Here is a 24,766-nt window from a genome sequence, read left to right as displayed (position 1 = left end):
ATACAATGACAGTAATGCTTTGTTGTTTTGTGCTCATATCATTTGGCCATCGGTCAAAAATCAGTGAAAAAAGGAAAAACTTTTTAATAAAGCCATTGAAGAATGTCTCCTGGTTTTAATTCCAGCTGCAGCCTTTCTGTCCAGCATTAGCATGTTCTTTCCATGCTTGTGTGGGTTTTCTCTGGTTACTTCCATCGTACAGTCCATAAATATACCTGGCTGACTGCTGATTCTAGATTGACTGTAGAACGCTATGTGGTTGTCGCTCTATATGTGGCCCTTGGTGGGGTACCCCACCTCTCACCCAAAGACAGCTGAGATAGGTTCCAGCAAAACCATGTGACCCCAAATAGGAATTAGTGGTTATTCGATGTATATCCATCCATCGAATAATGGATGGATGGATGGATGGATTCATATGCAAAATGCAAACCAGGAACTTTCTAGCATGATGTCACTTGAAACTTACAATCTGCAGTTTTACAGCATCTGTTTTCAACCAAAAGAGGATGTTGTCATCCTGTGGAGAGAGAAGTGTTGTATGATTTTTTCTGCCTTTGGACAAAAGTCAAAATCAAAAATCAATTAGCACTTTTCCCAAAGTCAAATTCGCAGAACCTCCCCACCTAAAAGGCAAAGTGGCTACCTTGTGTTTAATTAGGGTTGTTAGTTGCAGTCATAAAGTGTTTAATAGCACTTCTGTCAGCTTTATTAAACCAGTTGATCATATCCTGCCACTAAATGTTCCTGTGTTGATGTAGTGTTAATGTGCACAAAGTACAGTACAGTATCTCGTTATCCACTACTATTGCAATAATAGCTAGCCTTGTCAATAAGAAACCCCAACTAGTTTTCAAAATTGCAACTGGAGTGCAGTAAACATGAGTTGGTTGTCATTCCCAGCTCATGACTTCCAAGTCAAATAGGAGACAGCCTATGTTTTTCTAATTTTGTATCACTTGCATATGGGACCGGATTCATTTTCAAAAAAGGATGGAAAATATGGAAAATATATTTTTGACGTGTAGCCTACTGGACATTATGTTGAAGGTCTATGTTGAGGGAAAGAATGAAACTTTCCAAATCCAGACCAACTAGTTTTCATTTCTAAAAAAAAAAAAACTTGTTTTGTTTTTGTAATTGGAAGACAAAAAAGAAAGTTATTTCATCACAATTTCAGGAAAAGCCAGAAGGCTAGATTCTGTTATGTAATTATTTTTGTGGTCTTGTTCATGAAAAAGAAAAACTTGTGCCCAAGAGCATTAATCAATAGATTATGCTTTCTGTAGTTTCAGAAACTCCTGTGTGACTGCAGTGGATAGCCATTTAAAATCCCTGCCTTGAAAATGTTCCACCACACTGTGTTCTTGGTATTTAGCAGCAAACCTTAAGGCAACTTCTCCTTCCAAGATGGGTAACAAGTCATATATTAGTCTAGGCTTCATAACTTGGCAGGGACACATTATTGTTAATTTGTTTCCTGTCTTTCTCCCAAAAACACGGGATAAGAAAAACATATTTATTATGACACAACTCGAAATTTGAGCCAAAGTTCAATTCTTCAAAATGCAGCGTTCCTTCTATCTATACATGTTCAGTTTTAAGATTAACACTTACAACTGCAAGTCATTTTGTATGTGTTTATTGAATTAAACGTTTCAATGGATGTACCTGATTTAATTGATTTATTCTGTCCCTGTTGATTGTTTGTTGCTTTGGTTTTTTTCTGACATTGTTTTAACTATATGCTGCCTTCTTGGTTAGGTCTCTCTTGAAAGAAAGATTTAAATCTCAACGAGACCTACACCTGGTTAAATAAAGGATAATAAATAAATATATAAATAAATAATGGAATCCAAAATAAAAGGTTAAAATCTTATATTCAGTTAATCAGTACACATTTACACAGTACACATGTTCATTTAGGATGAAACTGTACAATGATACAAATATTGTGATTGATCTACTTAAAAAAAAGTCAACTTTTTGCATGAGATTATTATGTAGATCAAGAAAGTCTAGTCTTTGTATAAACTACTTAATTTTATGTATGTAAATAATACATTTTGCAAGTACAGTCAACTTAATTGTGTTAAGTTTACTTTATTTATCAAAATTAAGTTGACTTTAAAAAGAAAATAAAAGAAAAAAAAGAAAAAAAGGAAGAAAAAAAGGAAAAGAGAAAAAAAGGAAAAAATTAAGTTGACTTTACTTGCAAATGAATTTTGTACATACTAAAAATTGAGTAGTTTATACAAAGACTAGTCTTTCTTGATCTACATAAAAATGTCATGCGAAAAAGTCGCCTTAATTTTTTTAAAGTAGATCAAGCAAGATATTTTTTACTGTGGTGTTCTACTTAAACAAATAAAGCATGTTTCATCTAAACGTTGGTCAATCTGCCCAACAGATTAAAGGAAAGGTAAATACAACAAGATCATTGCTTGTTGTTTGCGTGTAAATGAAAGAAATGCCTGGGATTACATAAATACTGCTTGTTAAGGAAAAAATGCAACAATGTCTTGTTTTTTGAAAAAATGCAGATTAAGTTCAAAACTAGATGTATTCATGTAAAGCAACATACTTCATTTTTAATTGTTAATATCACAGATTTAAACATGTTATACTGTATTTACATGCGCTTAGATGTATTTGTATCAGTGTATGCTCGATGCTGTATGCTGTATGTGAGGCTGTATGCTTGTCATTTCAAACCCCTTCAGAACTGCATGCTCCCAGGGGGACTAAATCCGTTGGTGACCGTGTCCAACGCTCATTCCTTTCCTTTATTGGAAGCTAAACAAAGTGTGATATTTGAAAAAAGACAGATCCTCTACCGGCGAACCAGGAGCCACCAATCATTTGTAGTCTGTGCCCACAGCGGCTTTTGAATCCCTCCCTCTCTCCCCACCTCTTCAAACTCATTGGCTGCCACAGCAGCAGCGACAGTGTTTAATGCACCATGCGGTGTCCGGACTTCAGTCAGTGAGCGGAAGCGCTCTCAGTGGTTAGGAGTGAGTTACGTGCTGGAAATAAGTAAGCATCGGCTCTGCTTGTTTATATTACATAAAAGTAAGAAAGAAGTACTATTTTTCCCCACTGACAGCTACTGAGAGACAGATTCCAGGATGCGGCACTGTTGCTGAACCTCTCAGCAGCATCTGTCCCTCCGCGCGGACCTGACGGGGGACGACGCACAAGGACAAAAATGCCACAACGGGAATCACTAACTCTCTGCTCTCTGGGACTGGGAGAAAGCCAAATGATCGCCCGTTAAAAATTCACTTTGGATACTACCTTATCACACATCTGGATTTTTTTTCTCCCCCTTATAGAGTGTTTTTCCTGAGAGTTTTGCATCCTGAGAACGGTGACTCACTGCAGAAGGCGAGCCGCTGCATTCTAATCACACAGCGGAGAGGACTTCAGCTCATTGACATTACAGTCATACTTTGAAGCAACCCCCCCCCCCCCCCTTCCTTTTTTTTAATTTATTTATTTTTTAATATCCATTGCGCTGCATCGTAGCCTGCGTATGCACCGGGGGTTTGTGGCTTTTCCTTACTGCACCGAGGATACGGGTGGTACCTGCTGAAGTGGTTATAGGGGATAAAACTCTCCCTGAAACCCGCTGGAACTGACTGTTTTGATTTGAACTGTTATATTTCTGACCTAAAGGAGCAGTTTCTACCGGTAAGATGATGTTTTATATTTTTTATTTTCACAGTTTTGCAACTACAAGCCCTGACTGTTATTTCAAAGCCTTTCCCCATGCATACGGATGCAACAGCTTTTTCCAAGGACTGTTGAGTCTCAGAGAAAGAGAGAAAGACAGGGAGCCTCAGTTGAAAGAATTACACGGCTGCACTGAGATGTTGGCAGCTCATTTAAGATTTTTTTTTTTTTTTTTTTTTGCAAGGCTCATTTTAAATATCAGGATTATGCGGATTTGTTAATGCGTGCAAGGGGCTCATTTTATACTCACTTACTCAAATAGCCGTCACAATGGGCTGTCCTCAGTTTTACGCCCGAGGTCTTACCACATTATTAAAGTTGCCTTATTACAGTTTCCGTACTCAGCTTGTGAAAGTGGCATTTTCCCGTAAGGGGCAGATTGTATCCAGAGAAAGAGAGATTAAATATTGTGCTCATAGTATTGTATGTTATATGTGGGGAAGAAGCTACACGGAGAATCATTATTTGCTCATGTTTCTGGGCTGCCAAATGTCTTCTCAAGGTTAACTAATTGACAAGCTTCCCCCTTAATTGTGGAGATGAATTACACATGACCCTAGTTTCATTTTTTTCACTTGGCAGTGGATCTGATTTCTTACTGGCAGCTTGTGTAGCTCATTCTGTTTTAATTTGATTCACTAATTATTTCATATATAACATTTTTTTTTTGCTTTCTTTCTTAGGTGGTTCGAGTGAATACTTACGATGAGTATTCTGTTTGGAGACTGGATCGCGATTATTGTTCAGATGAGTCTGGGTGCTCAGCTGAATATAAATTAGGTGTTCAGCACCACATATTGCTTGCAGGGGAGGAGAGCAACAAAGCCAAGACAATCTACAAAGACAAATGTCAAGGCCTCACATGATGAACAGGACTCTTTATTTGATCCGAAATAATAGAAATACCAAATCTGAAAAAAATATCAACAGGTCATAGGAAGTGTAACCACAGGACAGATATCAGCAGCTTTTACTGAGTGGAGATGCATCTTTCTATTTTCTTTTTCCTCCTCTTGTGGGCTCAAGCCCTGACATTGAAAAACTTGAATTACTCTGTCCCGGAGGAACAGGGTCCAGGAACAGTGATTGGGAATATTGCCAAAGATGCCAGGCTTGGACTTGATCAAACTGGGCAGGGAGGACAGGGTAAGAAAGCCAACTTCAGGGTGTTGGAGAACTCAGCCCCTCATCTCATCGATGTGGATCCTCAAAGTGGACTGCTGTACACAAAGCAGCGCATCGACAGGGAAACATTGTGTAAGAGAAACCCCAAGTGCCAGCTTTCTATGGAGGTATTTGCCAATGACAAGGAGATATGTATGATAAAAATAGACATTCAGGACATTAATGACAACTCACCTGCTTTCCCCTCGGATCAGATTGATATTGACATTTCTGAAAATGCAGTCCCTGGGACGCGTTTTCCCCTGACCAGTGCACATGACCCAGATGCGGGGGAAAATGGCCTGAAAACCTATCAAATAACACGCGATGACTACAATCTCTTTTCCTTGGAGGTTAAGTCCCGAGGAGACGGGACCAAATTCCCAGAATTAGTTATTCAGCGACCATTGGACCGAGAAGAACGAAGCCATCACACCCTTATTCTATCAGCGACTGATGGCGGGGAATATCCTAGGTCTGGAACCATGCAGATAAATGTCAAAGTTATTGATTCCAATGACAACAGCCCCATCTTTGATCAGCCCTCGTATGTTGTGGAAATTCCTGAAAATTCACCTCCTGGAAAAGTCTTGATTGATTTAAATGCCACTGATCCTGATGAGGGAAACAACGGTCAAGTAGTCTATTCCTTTAGTGGCTATGCCCCAGAGAGAATACGGGAGCTCTTCTCCATAGATTCAAGAACAGGGGTCATAAAGATTCAGGGTGAAATTGACTACGAAGAGAACCCAGTTATTGAGATTGACGTCCAGGCAAAGGATCTGGGTCCCAATCCAATCCCAGGCCATTGTAAAGTCACTGTTAAAGTGCTTGACAGGAATGATAATTGGCCATCTATAGGCTTTGTGTCTGTCAGACAAGGAGCCATCAGTGAAGCAGCACCCCCAAGCACTGTCATTGCTCTTGTGCGTGTCACGGACAAGGACTCAGGAAGAAATGGACAGCTTCAGTGCAGAGTGCTAGGTAATGTCCCTTTTAAACTTGAGGAGAACTATGATAACTTCTACACAGTGGTGACGGACAGGCCACTGGACAGGGAGGTGCAGGATGAGTACAATGTCACCATTGTGGCTAAAGACAATGGTAATCCTCCCCTAAACTCCACAAAATCTTTCACTGTCAAGATTTTGGATGAAAATGACAATGTGCCCCGGTTCAGCAAGTCAGTGTATCTTCTTCAGATTCCTGAGAACAACATCCCTGGAGAGTACCTAGGTTCAGTTTTGGCACACGACCCAGACCTTGGTCAGAACGGCACAGTGTACTACAGTATTATTAACTCCAATGTGAGTGGGGGTGATGTCAACACCTATGTGAATGTTAATGCAGCTAATGGAGCCATCTACGCTGTAAGATCTTTTAACTATGAGCAAATAAAGTATTTTGACTTCAAGGTTCTTGCTAAAGATGCAGGATCTCCACATCTAGAGAGTAACGCTACAGTGCGCATTAGTGTTCTGGATGTCAATGACAACATCCCAGTCATAGTTTTGCCACTTCTCCAAAATGACACAGCTGAAATCCATGTTCCCCGAAATGTTGGTGTTGGTTACATTGTTACCACAGTGAGGGCAGTGGATAATGACTACGGCGAGAGTGGAAGGCTCACATATGAGATCTCAGATGGCAATGATGAACACCTCTTTGAGATTGATCCTATTACAGGGGAGGTGCGAACAGCCCACCCATTCTGGGAGGATGTAAACCCCAATGTGGAGCTGATCATTCGAGTGTCAGACCATGGCAAGCCAACTCTAACTGCTTCTGCCAGACTCATCATCAAGGCGTCCAATGGACGTCCTCCAGATGGACTGCCACACATAGAAGACAGCCAGAACTGGGACATGTCTCTTCCTCTTATTATAACTCTCAGCATCATATCTATCATGCTTTTGGCTGCCATGGTGACCATAGCAATCAAGTGCAAGCGGGAAAACAAAGAGATCCGCACCTACAATTGTCGCATTGCTGAATACTCGCACCCTCAGCTGGGGAAAGGCAAGAAGAAGAAGATTAACAAGAACGACATCATGCTGGTGCAGAGCGAGGTGGAGGAGCGGGATGCCATGAATGTGATGAATGTGGTAAGCAGCCCTTCCTTGGCCACCTCTCCCATGTACTTTGACTACCAGACACGCCTGCCACTCAGCTCACCAAGGTCAGAGGTTATGTACCTCAAGCCCACTGCCAATAACCTCAGCGTGCCCCAAGGCCACATGGGATGCCACACCAGCTTCACAGGCCCAGTCACCAGCACTACAGACACACCTACTAACCGCATGTCCATCATACAGGTAAGAGAAATTGCACCCTTTTCCCTCACAGTTGTGCCACCATTTTCACATCACAACCCTCACGAAGCTCCCATTTCCTACTTCAGCATTTGCCCCGTGTTTTGTAAAATGAAAGAAAAAGACATCAAGGACAGGCAATAGCGGAGAGGCCCAGGAGCACTGAAAGAAAGAGACGAAAGGGAGGGGTGAGCATTAGAGGGATTAAACAGCCACTCTGGTGATCTCCTAGAACAGAGCTGGTGACATAAACACAAATCACTTTGAAATATGTCATGGCAAGTTTTTGAAAACAGCTTCATTACACATTTTTGATTTGTCATTTAATTGTTGTCATTTAATTCATATGGAGAAAAAATATATATTTAGCTTTCTCTGAATACTAGATTTTTAAAACAAATTTTGTTCAACATATCATGTCGTCACTCACTGTAAATAAAGATAGTTTATAATACTGTAAGATGAACATCACTTCAAGCACTGACTGGTGTAGAATGATTGATGTGGTTGAAATTCTATAGATCCTTTTACAGATTTATTTTTGCATGTTTAATTCCTATAGATTAGGAGATTGTACTTATTTTCACGGCTACTTTATACCTCTCTGTGCAGAGTACTTGGGTATATAATCCTCTAACGTGATAACTTCTCTGTGTCTTTGGCCTTAAGCTCATTAAAAGTCTGTCATGGCAGATGAGGATTAAAGTCAGTTTTGGACAGTGCTATGTAACACAAGTCATGGAAAACATAGCCATTATTCTGTTGTGCTCCTTTTGTTCCACTTGGGACAGAGAGGAACCTTGTTTTTTTCTGTTAAAAAGATAGTTTTTCCTCATGTTATGTTTTTTTTCCCACTGTCACCAAGTGATTAGTTAAAGGTAAATTATTGGGTTTCTCTCGATAAACTGCATAGTTAACAGATTTTATGAGCCTGATAGAATTTGAAAGGAATATCAGAGATATAAAATTAATAATTTAATCAAAGATTATTTTCACGTTGTTTGGCGCAATCAGAGAAAAAACCTTCTTTCGAATTACAACTCAATGGACATCAACTTTTAGTGTCCAGATTAAGCTGTCTGCTGCCTTTTTGTACTGCACTATTTTCACCGGACCTGGATGTGATGGTGACAGTGATCAGATGTGACGTGTTCCCACCAGGGAGGAAGGCAAATGTCTGTTGCTCTCACTATCAGTCTTTGCCCTGCTTCTATTATGAACCAGCTGCATAGGGCATGGGTCAGCGCAAAGACCGTTAAGGCCTCCTAATCAGAGAGACTAAATAATTGCTGGTCCATTCCACAGGCGTTTCTCTGCTAATATGGCAAGGATGAATTAGGCTGAATTAGGCTGTCACAATTTCCATTTGTACACTTCCTTTTTTTCTTCCCCTTTAAAGAAAAATTAAACACACAAAAAAAAAAACAAGCAGGACCAACAACAACACAATCCTTGTCATGTTTACAAAGGGACCCCTCCCTCCCTCCCATCAGGCATGCATGGGTCCTCTGTTGTGCTATTCAACACAAACTTATGTTGAGGAATATGGCCTGAGGCATTAAGTTTCTTCAGAAGCCGTGCAGAGACGTATCACTTTTCTCCCTGTTTCCATGTCTGTCATTCTCTCTCCATGTGGACAGTAAGTAACCTGAGTCAGGAGAGTGTATCTAGGAAACATGTCAGGAAATAAAGACAGCATTCCCCTTCCATTGATCCCAAGGCCTCTAAGCCTATCTGTCACTGCAGTTGTCATGGTGGAGATGCTAAATAGGAAATATATACAAAAAAAGGGAGAACATATCACTTGCTCAGACAATCTTACAAGGGCACCTTAGTGTATTAACTCGTGCCTTGTGGACCAGCTATGACTGTCTGCAACTTGTAGTCGTACTCCTTACAGCTGTAAGCCTCTAATGATGTTTTATAGTAGTGCGTTGGCTGACAGACAGAGCTCACACTCTAGCATGGAGAGGGGAATAATATGAACATATCAGTAGACCTCTGCTGGACTCATCACTGTTGCAACCATGCTGGGACCTGGCCAAGTGGAAAGCATCTTTTGATTAGTAAAGAGAATTCCTGGGATAAGGACATGGATAATACTTAAAGATGCCTAATTCCACTTAAGATGCTGAGGGGAATTACTCTGTGTGGAATCAATATTAACACCAATCTGCATGAAAATTTCCCAGAGTTCAGGATGAAAGAGGTGCAGCCTTTCACTCCATAGTTTTAACCTGTGCTGAACATGTCTTGAATATGCTGTAGAATTACTTGAGAATTATAGTTAACTTTTTTTTTAGGAAAACCAGAGCTCAGTGACTCGTTAAGAAGTTACCCCTCTGGTTTATCTTTGTCTTTCTGGCAGCCTCCCTTATCAGACCATACATTCAAAGATTTCATTTCATCGTCAAAGCTTTGAAAAGAGTCACAGATTGAGGTAAAGAGAAGTTTTGATATGTTTTAAAATATTATTTTATGTAAAAAAAAAATATATATATATATATTTTTGCCTCTTTAATCCAACCAAATCAATCAGAATCCTGTGTTTGCAGGAGACCACCCATATTAATAAGAAAGCATTGGTACGATGACAACAAGGCTGTGTACATGGCTATAAAAGCTGCCTTTAGGTGGCATCATTTTGCCTTGTTTAGGGTGGCATTGAAATAAGAGTGGCAAGGACAAAGCGGGCTCCAGTCCCTGCTGACTTGACATTGTCACTTGTCACTTTGTAAGAGGGCCCCTTCTGCTCTAATGAAAAATGCCAGACACGGAGACATGAAATATGGCATGTTTTTCCAGGAATTGCCTCCGTCACAGGATTTTACCACAACAGTTTTGAATGACAATAAGTGAATTCATAATGACTAAGAAACCATGGTGCTGACAGTTCTTTTAATGCTACATATGAATTAGACAAAACATCATAACTACTTACAATACAACATGGTTTTGGAACGGTCCCTCAAAATGACTGGTATCCTTAATCCTATTCATTGAATATAACGATTGCTGGGGAAAAACTGTTAAGAGGTGTGAGTGTGATCATTTAAGCAGCATGTTTCTAATACAGGAGATATTCACTCTTTTGATCTGTTTAGGTTGAAAATATGCATACAAACAATTTAGCTGGAGCAGATGTTGAGAATGGCGGCTTTGAGGAATGGTCTTACTCTGCATAATTTAGTGAGATTGAGTGTGTGTATGTGTTCACGTGCTTGTGTGAGTCAGTCAGTGTATGTGTGTGTGTGTGTGTGTGTGGGGGGGGGGGGTTAACGTCATTGTGTATTCCAGGCATGTGATTTAAGCCCTTAGCTGGCAGGCTCCGTGACAGAGCCCCTCTCTTTTATGAGCGTGACAATCTTGCGTTTGTCCGAACCTTGAAACACCCTTCCTCCAAGAAACTCACACACACACACTTGTGCACACAAAGCACAGAGATGCACATGTTGGGCTGTTTTCAGAATTCCACCGAAAAAAGACTTATCAAAGCCTCAGCTGTATATTGTATTGAAATTGCTCCCACACTTCAGTGGCCACTGAGCCAATGAATAGAAAAGCACTATTTATTTCATTTCCCTCCTTTCATCTTTAGATAACTGCTTTCCGCTGGAGCTTCCTATGGAACAAATTTGCTAAACCTGTATGTATTGAAACCAGTTTGCAGACAGGACTTTGCACTTAAGCAACTAGGTGCACAAAGAGTTGTTGAAAGGAGTGAGGGCTAGTTGAAGAAACCCTCTGTGATTTGTTTACTTTGGTCCCCCTGTGGAGCTTCTGAGTCAGTAGGTCATATTTTTTTGAGCCCTTCAGTACATACAGAAATATTATATCGCTTAAGGGTATATTTTCATATCTTCTCAAATAAACCCCACTGTTCATAACACATCACACTGAAATCCTAAATTATTAATCGGCTCTATTATTCTTCTCTGCCCCCCCCCCCCACAAAGCAGATATGATAGATACAACTGAGAGGAAGTTCAGCCAGACCACAGTGGCTCACTTCAGGGACTAACAGTAAATTGTTTTACCTGTCTTTAACCAGACCATAGACATTTAATGTTGTGTTTGTTAACAACCATCACCTTTATTTTATTTGCGGTGTTTGCAGAGGCGCTTACTGTCACAGTGTCTTGAAGCCGTAGAAGCTGTGTTAAGCCGAGTACAAGCTATATTTGCATCCCCTTTCATTAATAAATCATAACATTTAACAAATCAGAGGGAAAGCGGAAGATGTCACGATAAACATTAGAGGTCTCTAGCTGAATATTTATGAGCAGGAGTGGAAAAGGACGGCAAAACACAGGGTAAGTGGGGGAAATAAGCTGTGGACTGTCTGATATAAGCAGAATTTGAGTTTCTGTGTGTATTGCGAGACAGCAATAGGGGCAGTGGATTCAACTGTAGTAAACTCTCAAATAACCTATTCATTTTCACTTCCCGGTGAGACACAAACATTTTAAGTTTTATAAAAGATAACAACTAAGGAAATCAGGTCTGATTGCAATGCACACTACTACTAGTGTCTTTTATCTTCCCTCTCATTTTGAATGTTTTCATATTTCAGTATTTACATGAAAAATGTTAAACAGACTGAGGCTAAGAATGTGCAATTGTTCAAAGTGTATGCAATTAACAGTTCATTACTTACATAGATGTTATGAGTGCGGAGAAAGTTTGCAGTTGTGGAAATGAATGTTTTATTTATCACAAGTTTTCAGAAATCCAAGAAACCCTGTTAAAAAATTGATATCTGGCCTCCTGACTAGGCTCACTACTTTCCGCCTGTAACATAAATCAAACTCCAGCAGCGTCAAACAGTAGACAGACGTGGATTGGTCACCCACCGAATCTCCTTTCAACTCACTGTTGTCCATTTAATGTGGACTCTGCATGTAGCCGTGCCGCATAATTTCCCCAGTTTAACTTACCTCCGAACAAGGGCAGTGGACGACAACAAGGGAATTTTCTTTTTAATCAAGTACAGAGAAAGAGACAGGAAATGACAACACAAGTTGACCTCCATGATAGCCACATTGGCTGGACACATTAATCCAATTTTCTTGGTTCAGTAGGAAGCAGCCGATGGGAGATGACATGGGCATGATAATAAAACTGTGGCTTGTCAGTAGACATTCACTCTCGCATTATTGTGTATATGTGTATGCCTGAGTGTGTTTGTAATAGAGGCGAAGTGGACGATCAGGACTCCTCTGTCTAACTCAACGATGCCAGAGCTTCAAAATATCATGTCTGTAGCAAGCATTGATTTGCTTGGTTCGCTTTCTGTTAGCAGGCGGGAAAGTCCTGTGAGACTTACTAATTAATTTTCTTTTCTGGCTACTGAGAGAATGACTGCTGTTTCTCTAGATGACTGTCAATGTTTTTCTCTTTTTTATTGGTGACCGTTCATCTTGTTTTCCTGACCTTGTTGATAGTGCCAGTTGCCTTTCTGTTACGCTGCAGGTGCACGCCTACGCAGGATGGGTCTGTGCGTTTTGCACCTGACAACTATTCTGTAGTAATGCATTTTTTCTCCTTATTATGACCCCCACTCGTTATATGATATTTCCATTTAGCAAACAAAGATTTTAAAGCTCCTAGTTACCTTGGTGCTACCAGTCACGCACAAGCAATCAACCTGGAATTAATGCAGGTTGATAAAACGACAGGAGAACAAAATAACCTTTACAGTGGAGGCTTCTATGATACAGCTCCCATGTTTCTGCATGTGTACACACATGTACGTCTGTGCACACGCAAACCTGCACTGGGGCTACCACCAACTGTGCTCTGAGCGCAGGTCTTGCTGGTTCTCTCAGATTGAAATGGGTTTCCCTGTTGAGGCCGCCTGCCCCCTGAAGGGTTTAAATCCCTCCTGGGGTCTTTCGACTTAACGTTTTAAGCTGCAGGGAGGCCTCAGACACGGCATACGATGGGTATAGATAGGAGTGACCACACGGTAATGTGCAGCAAAATGCTTGTCACACAGAAAGGGCGCACAGGTGAAACATGGCATGGTGATGTATTCTTTGAACTGCCAGCAGCTGGGTCTCCTTGCTGTAAATCAAACACTTTCAAAGTCAAACAAAGTAGAGCTTGCTGCGCTGTCTTGGCACCCGTCCAGGATGGGAGAGCTTCTATTTCTGCCACATTTTCTTTCACTGTGCCCCCTAGACATGTACTGCAGAAACAACACACAGTTCAAAGAATGAGTTATGTGAATCCGCTCTCACCTTCTATCTCATTAGTATAAGAGAAATTATTTATTCCCCGCTGCCTGAGTCTTTCTCCTTGCCCTTGCCTTTCACAGTTCAGCTCTTCTTCAGCTTCATCAGTTATGTGATTCATTGTTCGGAGGGATAGATCTTGTTTACCATCATTTACTATTATTTTACCTGGCTGCATGTCAAAACGATGTTATGTATTGACTCTTTCTCACTCATGCAACCAGAAGAGTACATTACTGTCAGGTTACAATTAGGAAATTATGATTTGCTTCACAATTGGAGGAGTATTTTTCATAAATGTGTAATCCAATATCTGTTTGCACTGAGAATCTGACACATTTAATAGGAGTGATCCTGCCATCTTTTTGTTGCTCCCCATATCTGTAGCACAGTTTGAAATCATACCCCCATTTCTAAAGCTCCGTATGTGTCCGAGGGGAATTGACAGCCACTGTGTTTTTGCAGTGACTGTTATGTGTTTGTGGCAACAGTGGCAAGACTCTGCACTCTCAGATGTTATTGCCTAAACAAAAAGCCCGCTAAGTGGCGTCCACATAAGATTTGTCGTCAAACGTTGACTGTCTCTGTTTTCAGGGGTAGCAGTTGGCATAGCTGAGGACTAATGGTATATTGAAAATTGTCTATTTGACCAGTCTCATCTTCTATTTTAATTCACACATGTAGTCAATTGTCCCCTCACTGGCTTTATGTCTTAAAAAGAAATCTTTTTGGGCCCTTGAACATTTGGATCAATTGGTGGTTTGTGCTTTTTCCTTATTGATTTGTGCTCTGGTTGGTACTGAAATACAGTTTATTTTGTTATTTTCTTTGTATCTATTGCTCTGAGCATTGTTAAGTTAAAAAATAAGATAGTGCTTGGTCCTCCTCCTCCTGAGCTCTTCTAGTTAATTGAAGTGTTGGTCTTCTCTTTACTCTTCTCTTTTGCTTATTTGGACTTTCTTTCTTTCTTTCTTTCTTTCTTTCTTTCTTTCTTTCTTTCTTTCTTTCTTTCTTTCTTTCTTTCTTTCTTTCTTTCTTTCTTTCTTTCTTTCTTTCTTTCTTTCTGTCTTTCTTTCTTTCTTTCTTTCTTTCTTTCTTTCTTTCTTTCTCTCTCTCTCTCTCTCTTGTCATCTTAGATAACCGTTGTAGTAGCTCATGCTTTTGACGAGCCAAATTCATAATGATGAGATTATCTTGTCAACAGTACAGGGTGTATATGTCTTCTGTATTGATCTGCACACAGTTCTAATAAATGAAGTACCTCCATGGAAGTGTTTGCTCTGTGATAACTCTGAACAGAGCTTGCTATTTATACACTTACTGCTGAGATGATGAATGGAACTTTTTTGTGCTTTTTTTTATCCTGCCTTGATTCCTCCTCTCCTCTCCTCTCCTCTACAATCCCATGTCACACTGACATGCTGAGTCGTCATGCTCGCAGGAAGAGAGACATGAATGCCACTGTGGACGGAAACAATTGTAAAAACTGTAACCAAGGGAAAGGGAGAGTGGGTAAGAAACAAATTGCCAGTGCAAGAGTCAGGGCCTGTGTGTGTCTGAGAAAGACTGAGGTTTGAAGGGGAGTTTATCCATGCATTTGAAGAGAAGGTCAGCAGGGTTTAGCGCTCGAGATTATGTGTGATTGTTTCTTCTGTGGGCTAGCTGATTAATGCTAAAGCTGCTCTGGCAGATTCTAAATGCACTATAGACACACATAAAAGAGACTGAGAGGAACTGGCTTCCAATACTTTGACAACGGAGTATTATCTTAAAGCTTGTTCTTTCAGTTTATGCCCAGGTGTATACACTATTTCTGTCCTCCTTTCAATTCCTTAGTGTTCTGGCTCGTCCTTCGCTTAGTTACCTCACCACATTGATCTGATACATATACTATAGATGGGTCACCTTGATATGAAATATGGTCCATCTGCTGTGTGTGTGTACGGAAGACACAGAAAGGGAGAGCCCAGGTTTGTGTGTGTGTCCGTCCATGCGCTCGTGTGTGTGTACACGTGCGCACTCATGGGTGTGTTGATACTGGACACATGTGTTCAGCCTGCGTCTGCATTTGTGTGTTTATATATCTGAGGCTGGCCTTGGTTCAGGGCTTTTTTACTACTAAATCACAATACCTTTGTTGTTCTGGAAAAAAATGAATGTAGGTATAGTAAATAATAACATGCTAGCAACATGTTTATTAAGATGCAGTATTAATGTAAACATTAAAGGACATGAATGTTTCTTGAGTTCATTCAAGGGATGTCTTTTTGCTTTAGTTTAATTTTTTATGGCGTTCCATTATGTAGTCGTTTTATAATTGCATGTATAAATCGCCATGTTCTGAAAGGGAAAAAACAATGTAGATAAAAAAGAGGAATTCATTTTTTTCTTTAAATTCAATTTTGCATTATAATTGGTATAATTGGTACTTTTTAGTGAAACCAAATTACTGAAGTATGTATTTATTTATTTTGATGGTGTGCATAGGGAAACATAATTAGAAAAACAAAATTAGTTCTAAGGCTGTGCATATTTTATAGCCCCGGGAATCACAATAGGAATTCTTTTTTTAGGCTTTATCAATTAACTTTAATTCTGTTTACTTGTTTATTGCCAACTGACAAAAGGAGTCATCTCAGAGTGGCTCACAGACAAAAATCAATCAAATTCAATACACTTACAATTAAATACAGTCCAATTCAGATCAACTGTGATTACATTAAATTCAATTCATTATTTGTTTGTAATTCTGTTCTTTCTAATTCAAAAAAGTTAATTGTAATTGTAATCATATAATGCAAATTTATTTGAAAGAAAAATGAAAAAGCAGCCCATTAAAGGAAGTTAAGAGAGTGGTTTGAATTTACACTTTAATTCAGTCCTACATCTTGAGCGTTCATGGGGTGATGAAGGACATTGGAAAGTAAAACTTCCCGTTTAACAGGAAGAAACATCCAGCAGAACCAGGGCCCAGGAAGGGTGAGTGTCTGCCTCGACGCCAGGTAGGAAAGGTAGGAAAGAGTGATGAACAAAGTTATAACTTTGAGCCTGGTGCTCGCCAGTGACGCTAGTGACGATTAACGTAAGCTAATCGTAGCACAAACAAGCTGACTTATCCAAGCCAAAGGCTGTGTTGCTACATGGTGATTACAATTAAACAACTTTAAGTAACGTTGGCATTGTTGCTCCAGATGATCAACATCGTTGTTGATAATCTGGACGTTAAGTTGGCTGGCTTCAGCCAAACAAGACATTTAGGTCGGTTTTGTTTGGATTTTGGACATGGGATAAAATAAACGGCATTGCTCTTCCTTTCAGAATACCTACAAAGTTCCCTAGACAAATTTACAACAAGTGGCATAAATTTCACAAAACAGAAGAGAGTTCGGGCTCTTCCAGTGTTTTTCTGTAGAAGTTAAAAAGGTACAGGTGTCCGAGCTCTGGTCCCTGTGGACCTGTGTGGGTGAAACAGGTTTTACCGATAGGTCAGTTGTCATTTAGCTTCTAACTATTCCGTTCCCACTCAAAACTGCTTCCATTCACGTTGCTTTGGCCCCTTTTGAAAGTTTACACTTTTAACCTCAATGCCTAGATGTTCTTTAATGTGTCCAAGCAGTAAAGTTTTCTTCTTACCAGAAATTTTACGCAAGTAGTTTCAATAGCCTGAACACCCAATAACAAAGTGAATATTTACCAAGCTGAGTGTTGTTTAGAGTGGTTACTTCCTGCTCGGCCTTTATAGTAGATCCACTAATGCTTCGTGTTCGTGTTCGTGGTCTTATACACAGTCCTTCTGTATGTGCGGAGTGTGTTGCTTCTGAAAGCTTTGAACTTTTGGGCTGAGTCGGCTTTGGATTAATGAAGGTGAAGCAAGTTCAATGCTGACTCAAGATTTCACCACAAAGCTCTGATAACTATTGATGAGCAAGTACAGAATGATAAGTAGCTCATGTACCTTTTTAAAGTTATATCGTGTACAATTCTACAGCACCAGAAAGCCTACATTTTTAGCTCCCATTTTTTCTTTATCAATAACCATAAGAAAGGTCCCCAGCTGTAAGTTACTCAGACCAGCTCGTAAAATTTGAAACATGCTCAACTATGAAGGAAAACAGCAATGCTACAGTATTTTAATGTGCAGACAAACTGCTGCAATTGATTCTTTTTTGTTTTTGCCTGTACATGTTGTAATGAATACATATCTATTTCAAAAGCTACATATATCATCAGCTCTTGGGGTTAAACTGTGCTGATAGGGGTAGACATTGCACGAGGCATGTTGCGTTACCTCTGTTTTCTCTTTGTCTCTGGACAGAAAAGTTTCCTTAGGGCCGATGACAGCCGATATTCCATCTACTGCACAATTTTGACAATTGGACATTTGCAATAGATTTATTTATCTCTCTTTATATATTTTTTTATTTTTGAAAAATAAATGGTAAGAAATAATTTTTTTCCAAGTTTAGCTCGAAACAAAAAAAGGAATGCAAGAGAAAAGCCTTTTTTGATTTTTATTTCATTCCCAGCCTCTTGCAATGCAACATTTTTATATGCATTGCTATGATTTGCACCTTCTGTTTCAAGATCTGATCCAATATTTTCATTTCATTTTCTGGGTTGGTGTTGTTCACTGCAAACACCTGAATATACTGTGAGAGCATTTTATAATATAGGCTAAGAAAAAACATTGGCACAAACAACCACACACATGCTCACGTATTCTCGGTCACATTCATATTGCATGCTTAGACAATTAAATGCACATGTACTGTTTTTTTGTAGGTGAAAATAAGAGATGCTATTCCAGATTATTCATATAAACAAATGTATCTTCATAACACGATACACACATACAACCTTGATTGCATTTATTTACAGTAGACATAGCCTAACCCAAACATTTAGACCCTAACATTAACCCAGACATATTCACACCCGTGAAAGAAGTCAGCCCGGAACTGTGATGCATATTTTTTTTTTTTCAAAGCTTTTTGCCCCCAAAAGAGAGGTGGGTCTTCACAACATGACTGTGTAAACAGATTTATTTCCATGCAGTATGAATAATACAAGTACCCACATGCACATTCTCGCACACACGTACACAGATCCCCTCGCACTTGTAGACACCAATTCCCTGGTCTGGCTGAAGAGGATTATGGCAGACCTCTCACTCAGCCCAAAACCCCAGGGTCAGTCCTATGAATTCACTCAATTTGAATTTCGTTTGGTGCTTGTTAGGATGTGAATTGTGCCAATGCCACACAGATGAAACTGGAATTAATTTTTTTTTCTCTTTTCTTTTTTGCTTGAATAACCCACTGGCATGGCATGTTGGTGATCCCACAGTCTGCTTGCCTGAAGACAAACATACAGCGGCTTGGGAGGCAGTGCAGATTTTCAATATTGTATCTTAGGGGGCTTTTTTTTTTAATGCAAATTAGAATTTAGTAGAATTAAATTACTGTGTATTTTTAGATGGTTTGAGCTGTGGAAATCAGACACAAAATGGCAAAGTGATGCTCATGATGTGGAAAGCATCTTGTTTGTACTACACACTGCAAATACACAATGGTTATCTTTTGTGCACAGGAAAATAAAGCAGCATCGCAACATTACTGGCTTTATCAGTCTTGTAAAGTGATAGCATTTTGTCATTCAGACAAAGTTCACTTGCATGGTATTATTCCTTATTTTGCTGCAGAGAGTGCCACAGCACCTATGAAAATTTCCGCATTTGTGCAAAACAGACTAGTACATTAAGCAGCTTATGATGCATGAGGTCAGAGTTTTCGTGCAACAAATTGTTATGCTGGCGTTGGCCTAAGAAGTTGACATTGTGCAAAACATACAGTTTATGAATTAGATTAGCCCTTGAATGTGTTTCTGTAAAGACGATGCGATTAAATAAGTCTGCCTTGCCTCGTTGTCAACAAAAGGAAAAATGCACTACTTTTTAACTTGATATGGCCTCCGTGCATGCACCACTTGCTTTTTGCATACTGCTGTGTATGCATCAAAAAGTAGGGCCTGCACCCCCTTTGTTTTTGTAATTTCCCCCCAATTTTAATTAATTCAGTTTATGCACTGTCAGATTCCTTTAAACACAGATCATATGCCACGTTAACCCACCACTAATTTGTGCATTTATATCCCTTAATGTGTAAAACACAGAGTAAATTTTTGCCAGGTCCAAGCTCCTAAGATTGTCATTCAGACGTAGAGCCTCAGGGCTCCAGACTGCGACCAAATGCTCGCATTTTGCGACCAAAATTTGAGTATGTGCGACTGAATTTCATGTCCACTCGCACACGTGCGACCAGTAAATTTGCCAGTGTGTCGCCGTAGGCTCTGCGTTGGTGTAACGCGGAACCATAAATCAGCCGTTAGACTATCCAATTAAATCATGTTGGACATTAAACTGACGCCGTTGTAAACCAATAAAGCTAGCCAGAGCCTTGGTATCAGCCAATCAGAAACAGAGGAGGGCGGGTTCGCCCCCGTCCCTCAGGGAAGACTGACTTGTCAGAGACTGGGGGACCAGTAGTCACGTCATTTAATTCACATATGTGCGTGGTGTGAAACTATCAAACAATGAACACGGCGTCAAAGAGCAGCGGTAGCGTTAACAAAGCGCTGGTTTTTAAAACTCGAACTAAATTAAGTTTTCTTTTGAAAAAATGCTGAAAAAAAGGGTCACTAAGAGCCGGGGACACTGCACGCTTCTTTCCCCCGCCCGCCCCCGCTGCCCTCGTGAACAAAACAAACGTGGAAGCGGCCGCCTGAGAAACCAGCGCAGAAAATACAGAACCACAGTTTACAAACAGCGGGCTGAGCAGCACTGTTACTGCTGGAAATTACTTGCTTATTGAGCCTGTGTTTATGCTGCCATGTGCGTTAAGCGTTAATCTCCGCTCACACAGACAACCACCTGCGTTGTAAACGGACCTCAGTCGCGCAGCACGTGAGGAGAGCGGCTCGTACTGTAATACAAAATTATGATTATTAAACCTACTACAGACGTTTCCGTTAAAGTAAATTATCTTTTTTCGAATGTATCTTTTCGTGTCCAGTCAACTGTGTGCGGGCAAAACTTGCAGATCATTGAATCGCCAGGCACGTTACACACAGACAAGGACACACTCATACACACTCATACACACTCATACACACTCATACACACCCCCACCCGTGCAAAACCAGTGTTCAGTGTTTTGGATATTTCAGCTTCAATTTCAAAATGTTATATAAATTCAATGAAGTTCATAGTTTGTTTGGTTTCTTCTGTTATTGGACACACAGTTTGTCATGACATACCTGAAAAATCCCTGATGCTTCATGGCAAGCTGTGTGTCTGGTGACAGAATAAATTAGACAAGCTAAAATTATTTGTTTACTGCATGAGCTGTTGATATTTCCTTCTTTTTTGCACTTTTAATGGATATTGAAAGACCCATATGAGTTATTTATGTTTTCGTTATTTCACAATAATTATTGTGAAATTATTATTTCACTAGTTATTTTACAGTCGTATAATTCAGGCAACAGCTCAAAAAACATTTTTAATAACACTAACCCACATTAATATCGGATCGAATCAAATGGTGATAAAAAACAGAAAACAGAAGAGCTAATACAGAATTTAACTTTTTTACTTGAAACCTTTGGGAAGCGACCGCACGGCAAAAAGGGGGCCATTCTTAAAGTGTGGTGCAGCAGAGATGGCGGGGGAATATGAACTGGCCTGAATTTTTTTTTTCAGTCAAAAATATTTTTTTTGCTTTAATCCCTGAATTCATTAATCTATTATGAAATACGTATTACTAATACACTGAAATGTAGTAGAAATGTAAAAATTTGGTTAGCGTGTCGATAAACGATGTGCGCTCCTAAAATTTCTGATTGTGCCCCTAAACATTTTCAGTTAGGGGCTACTGTGCTCCTAGTGAAAAAAGTTAGTCTGGAGCCCTGAGCCTGCATGCTCAGTTACCATCTCATTCATGGAAACGAGTGCATGCCTCAAAAGGGTTTACAATTAAAACAATATGTGCTTCAGAAATATCTGTTTATTTCATAATGGTGTTTTTTTTTAAACTACAACATTCACCTTAGATTTTTTTGTGTTTCCTGTACATTTCCAATATGTTTAGGGTTCTTTCACTCAAGCAGGCTTTTATCCTTTTAAAACACCATTTATTCGTCAGAGTACAGAGTAATAGCACTCAGGAATCGATCAATTTCAGGTAATTGAAGTGACTCACCTACATAGTTGAGTCACTTCAATCACCTGGGTCTCCCAGAACGTGAGATCTCTCTCTGATTATCTTGAAAACGCTGGTTTGTTTTTAAAAAACCTGGAATCACAGGACTTGATAATAATATCAAATATATTTGGCTGTTGAGCATATCACAGTTCTGCATGATGTTACAGTCTGTGTGATCGAGACCACAGGTGGAGCAAATACAGAAAACGAAACTTGCAATATCAGTGTACGAGTGTTTGAGAGATTTTTTTAAGGTAGAGGGGGACACCCCTGATCTGACAGCATTTGGTGGATTTTTTGCAACCACAAAGCACAAACGAAAACCGTCTTTATAGACAAATCTTTGTGTGAGGCGATGCCAGTACCATGCGACGTTCCCGAGGAACATTAGGAAAGCGTATTTAGCATGTATGGTGATTTTCGACAGCAGGGTGCAGGCCCTCCAGTCACTCTGTAGGAATGGTGCACAGAAAAATTTGTTTTATTTGCCTCCTTTGAGCAAAAATAGATGTTGACAGTTCTCCATATAGAGCTTCAGTTGTTTGTTTCCAATGTGGCAGCTTATTGTAATCTTTACCCAAGGGGATGCTGGTCAACATTATGCTTTATGGGTAATGTTGTTCTTTTTCTGTTAGATAAGGATGGATTTGTTTAGTAAGAATCTAATCATCCCTTGAATAAATTCATCCTACACGGGGGGAGGTTGTTTTTAAAAAAAATACTTATTTGTAATTAGTGGTGCACGGCTAATTCTGTATTACTTAATATTTACATAAATGGTTTTTGAGGCATTTTGTTGAGGCAAAATTTAGTTTGCCCCATCATTGAGTTTTTCATACATTATAAAATAGACCAGGTTGTAAGATCTCCAGTAGCTTTAATAGAGTGTGTAAGGTTATGTAAGAGAGGGAGAGAGAAAAACAAGTTAGAGTATGCACACTCTCTCTGGATGTTTGCTTTTTATTATATTCTACATGAGTTGATTCTCACGATAACAGTGATAGGCTCAAGAATAAGTTTAGCAATGCTTTGTTGACCATCTCTCAGACTCAATTTGTCTTTGCCCCTTGGAGTGTTCTCTTCATGCTCTTTAAAAGTCTCCAAGATGGAATGACAAACTTTTTTGCAAGTAGATAAATGTGCTTTATAGAAAATGCTCTTAAAACTGCTGCAGCTTCAATGCTGTCACTGTTCAAGGCAGGTGCTGCTGTCTGAGCTCTAAGAACACTACTTCAGAAATTATTTGTAGATGGAGGAAAACTTTTTAAGGCCCTTCATCAAATAAAATAATAGATTATCAACAACCACACAGGTTGTCTCCTCTTTTTGCTTTTAACCTATCATTAATGTACTCCTCTAATCAGTGTGCTTAGAAAGGTCAAGTTGGCTTTAAAAAAAACAATGTTTTCCTTCTGTTTTATATTATTTGAGGGTGTTCATGATAAAATATGTGCCACTAAGATTTATTGATGTTGGTCTGGCCTCATACATGACAGCTCTAATGACACTCTGTGGTCAACCAAATACGAAGTAAATCAATGAGAGCAGTAGTATATTAATCATGAATATTATATCTTTGCTGGTGAGCAATGAATAACCAAAGGAGAGGTCATGCTGTTAATGCAACTCTAAATAAAAGCCTCTAGAGTGCTACTTATCTGTATTTAATGAAGGAAATAGAAACATTTCCCAGCAAGTGAGCACGAACGCCCCCATGAAAACAAAGAAAAAAGAACAAAAAGAAATGCAGGTCTTGTTTGAATTATGAATATCTCATTACCAAGATGAGACTATTTAGTTGGATTAGACCTGCTCGAGTTACCAGCTTCATAATGAACCAGCAGTTTTACAGAAATCCCCTCTAGTAGCTCTATTTCAAAAAAAAAAAAAAAAAGGGGGGAGGGGGGCACACAGTTATATTTCAGAGCAGCAGCTGCAGGAACACACACATAATGTGAGCAACATAAATAAACTGAATTGTATTAGATTTGTTGTGTTGAGGAAGAGCTCACTATAATTAGAAATTGGGAGCCAAAAAGAGACTGTCAGTAAGTAATAACAGACTACTCTTGTGGTATGTAAGCATTACACTGGCAATGGTTTAAACAGCCTTTTTTCTTGCTGTATTTGCTTCTTTCTTGTAGAAATTAAAAAAACAAAAACTTTTTGGAACAAAAAGACATCCATCCATCCATTCATCCATCCATCCATCCATCCATCCATACCTGCTTCAATCCTATTCAGGGTCATGGGGGTCTATTGGAGTCTATCCAAGCTGTCAGTCGGTGAAAGGCAGAGGAAGACCCTGGGCAGGTCACCAGTCCATCACAGAGCTTCAGCTGTCGATTTAATAAGAAAGAAAGAAAGAAAGAAAGAAAGAAAGAAAGAAAGAAAGAAAGAAAGAAAGAAAGAAAGAAAGAAAGAAAGAAAGAAAGAAAGAAAGAAAGAAAGAAAGAAAGAAAGAAAGAAAGAAAGAAAGAAAGAAAGAAAGAAAGAAAGATGCCTACAGTAAAAATAACACATTAGTTTACCATTTCAATGGATCAAAAAACTCACTTTGGAATGGAAGGGTACAGGTAATAGTGTTAGACAAGCTGCACATTAATGTTATATCCAGTAGACACCAGTAACTGGCACCTGCATCTCAGTGTACAATATTTGGTCTGTAGCTCATTAAGAAATTAACACCTGTGCAAATATGTGAATTTCTTCTATTTTTTATCGAAAAGTACTAAATATTTAATTGTGAGCTACAAATACTGTGAACTGATTTACAAAAGGAGAGATTATAACATGTTGTGATTCAGATAAATAACACAACCGAGTGAGTGTAAATCCCTCATCAATGGCTTCCAGCATGTTAAAAAAAAAGAAAAAAGTGTTTTCTTAACTTTACTCAGAAGTTTGCTGAGCATGCATGTATGCTTTTTGGTTGCACTTCATATAATTTATGCAGCCGCACATGTTCACACTTGGGAGACACAAGTTTAACTGCTGTTTTGAATCTTTTCTAACAGCACAGCTCACCCCTGCACCTTTGAGTTTGCTAGAGGTTGTG

General features: G+C 39.4%; 1 protein-coding gene across 3 annotated transcripts in view; it reads left to right on the top strand.

The window, feature by feature from the left end:
* The first annotated feature begins 2,949 nt into the window (after positions 1-2,949).
* pcdh17 (protocadherin 17) overlaps positions 2,950-24,766 on the top strand; it is a 61,964-nt gene continuing 40,147 nt past the window's right edge. Inside the window, exons 1-2 of one of the 3 annotated variants that reach the window (XM_061741384.1) lie at positions 2,950-3,693; positions 4,419-7,214. In XM_061741384.1, coding sequence (XP_061597368.1) covers positions 4,719-7,214 — 2,496 coding nt within the window. In that variant the 5' untranslated portion in view covers positions 2,950-3,693; positions 4,419-4,718. The remainder of the gene's footprint in view (positions 3,694-4,418; positions 7,215-24,766) is intronic. The other 2 variants (XM_061741393.1, XM_061741376.1) reach the window with 2 other exon arrangements.

Source organism: Cololabis saira, chromosome 2 (assembly GCF_033807715.1).
Source record: "Cololabis saira isolate AMF1-May2022 chromosome 2, fColSai1.1, whole genome shotgun sequence".
In the NCBI taxonomy this organism is placed as follows: Eukaryota; Metazoa; Chordata; class Actinopteri; order Beloniformes; family Belonidae; genus Cololabis; species Cololabis saira.
The sequence above is the reverse complement of the archived record's forward strand: the minus strand, read 5'-3'. Positions and strand labels throughout refer to the sequence as shown.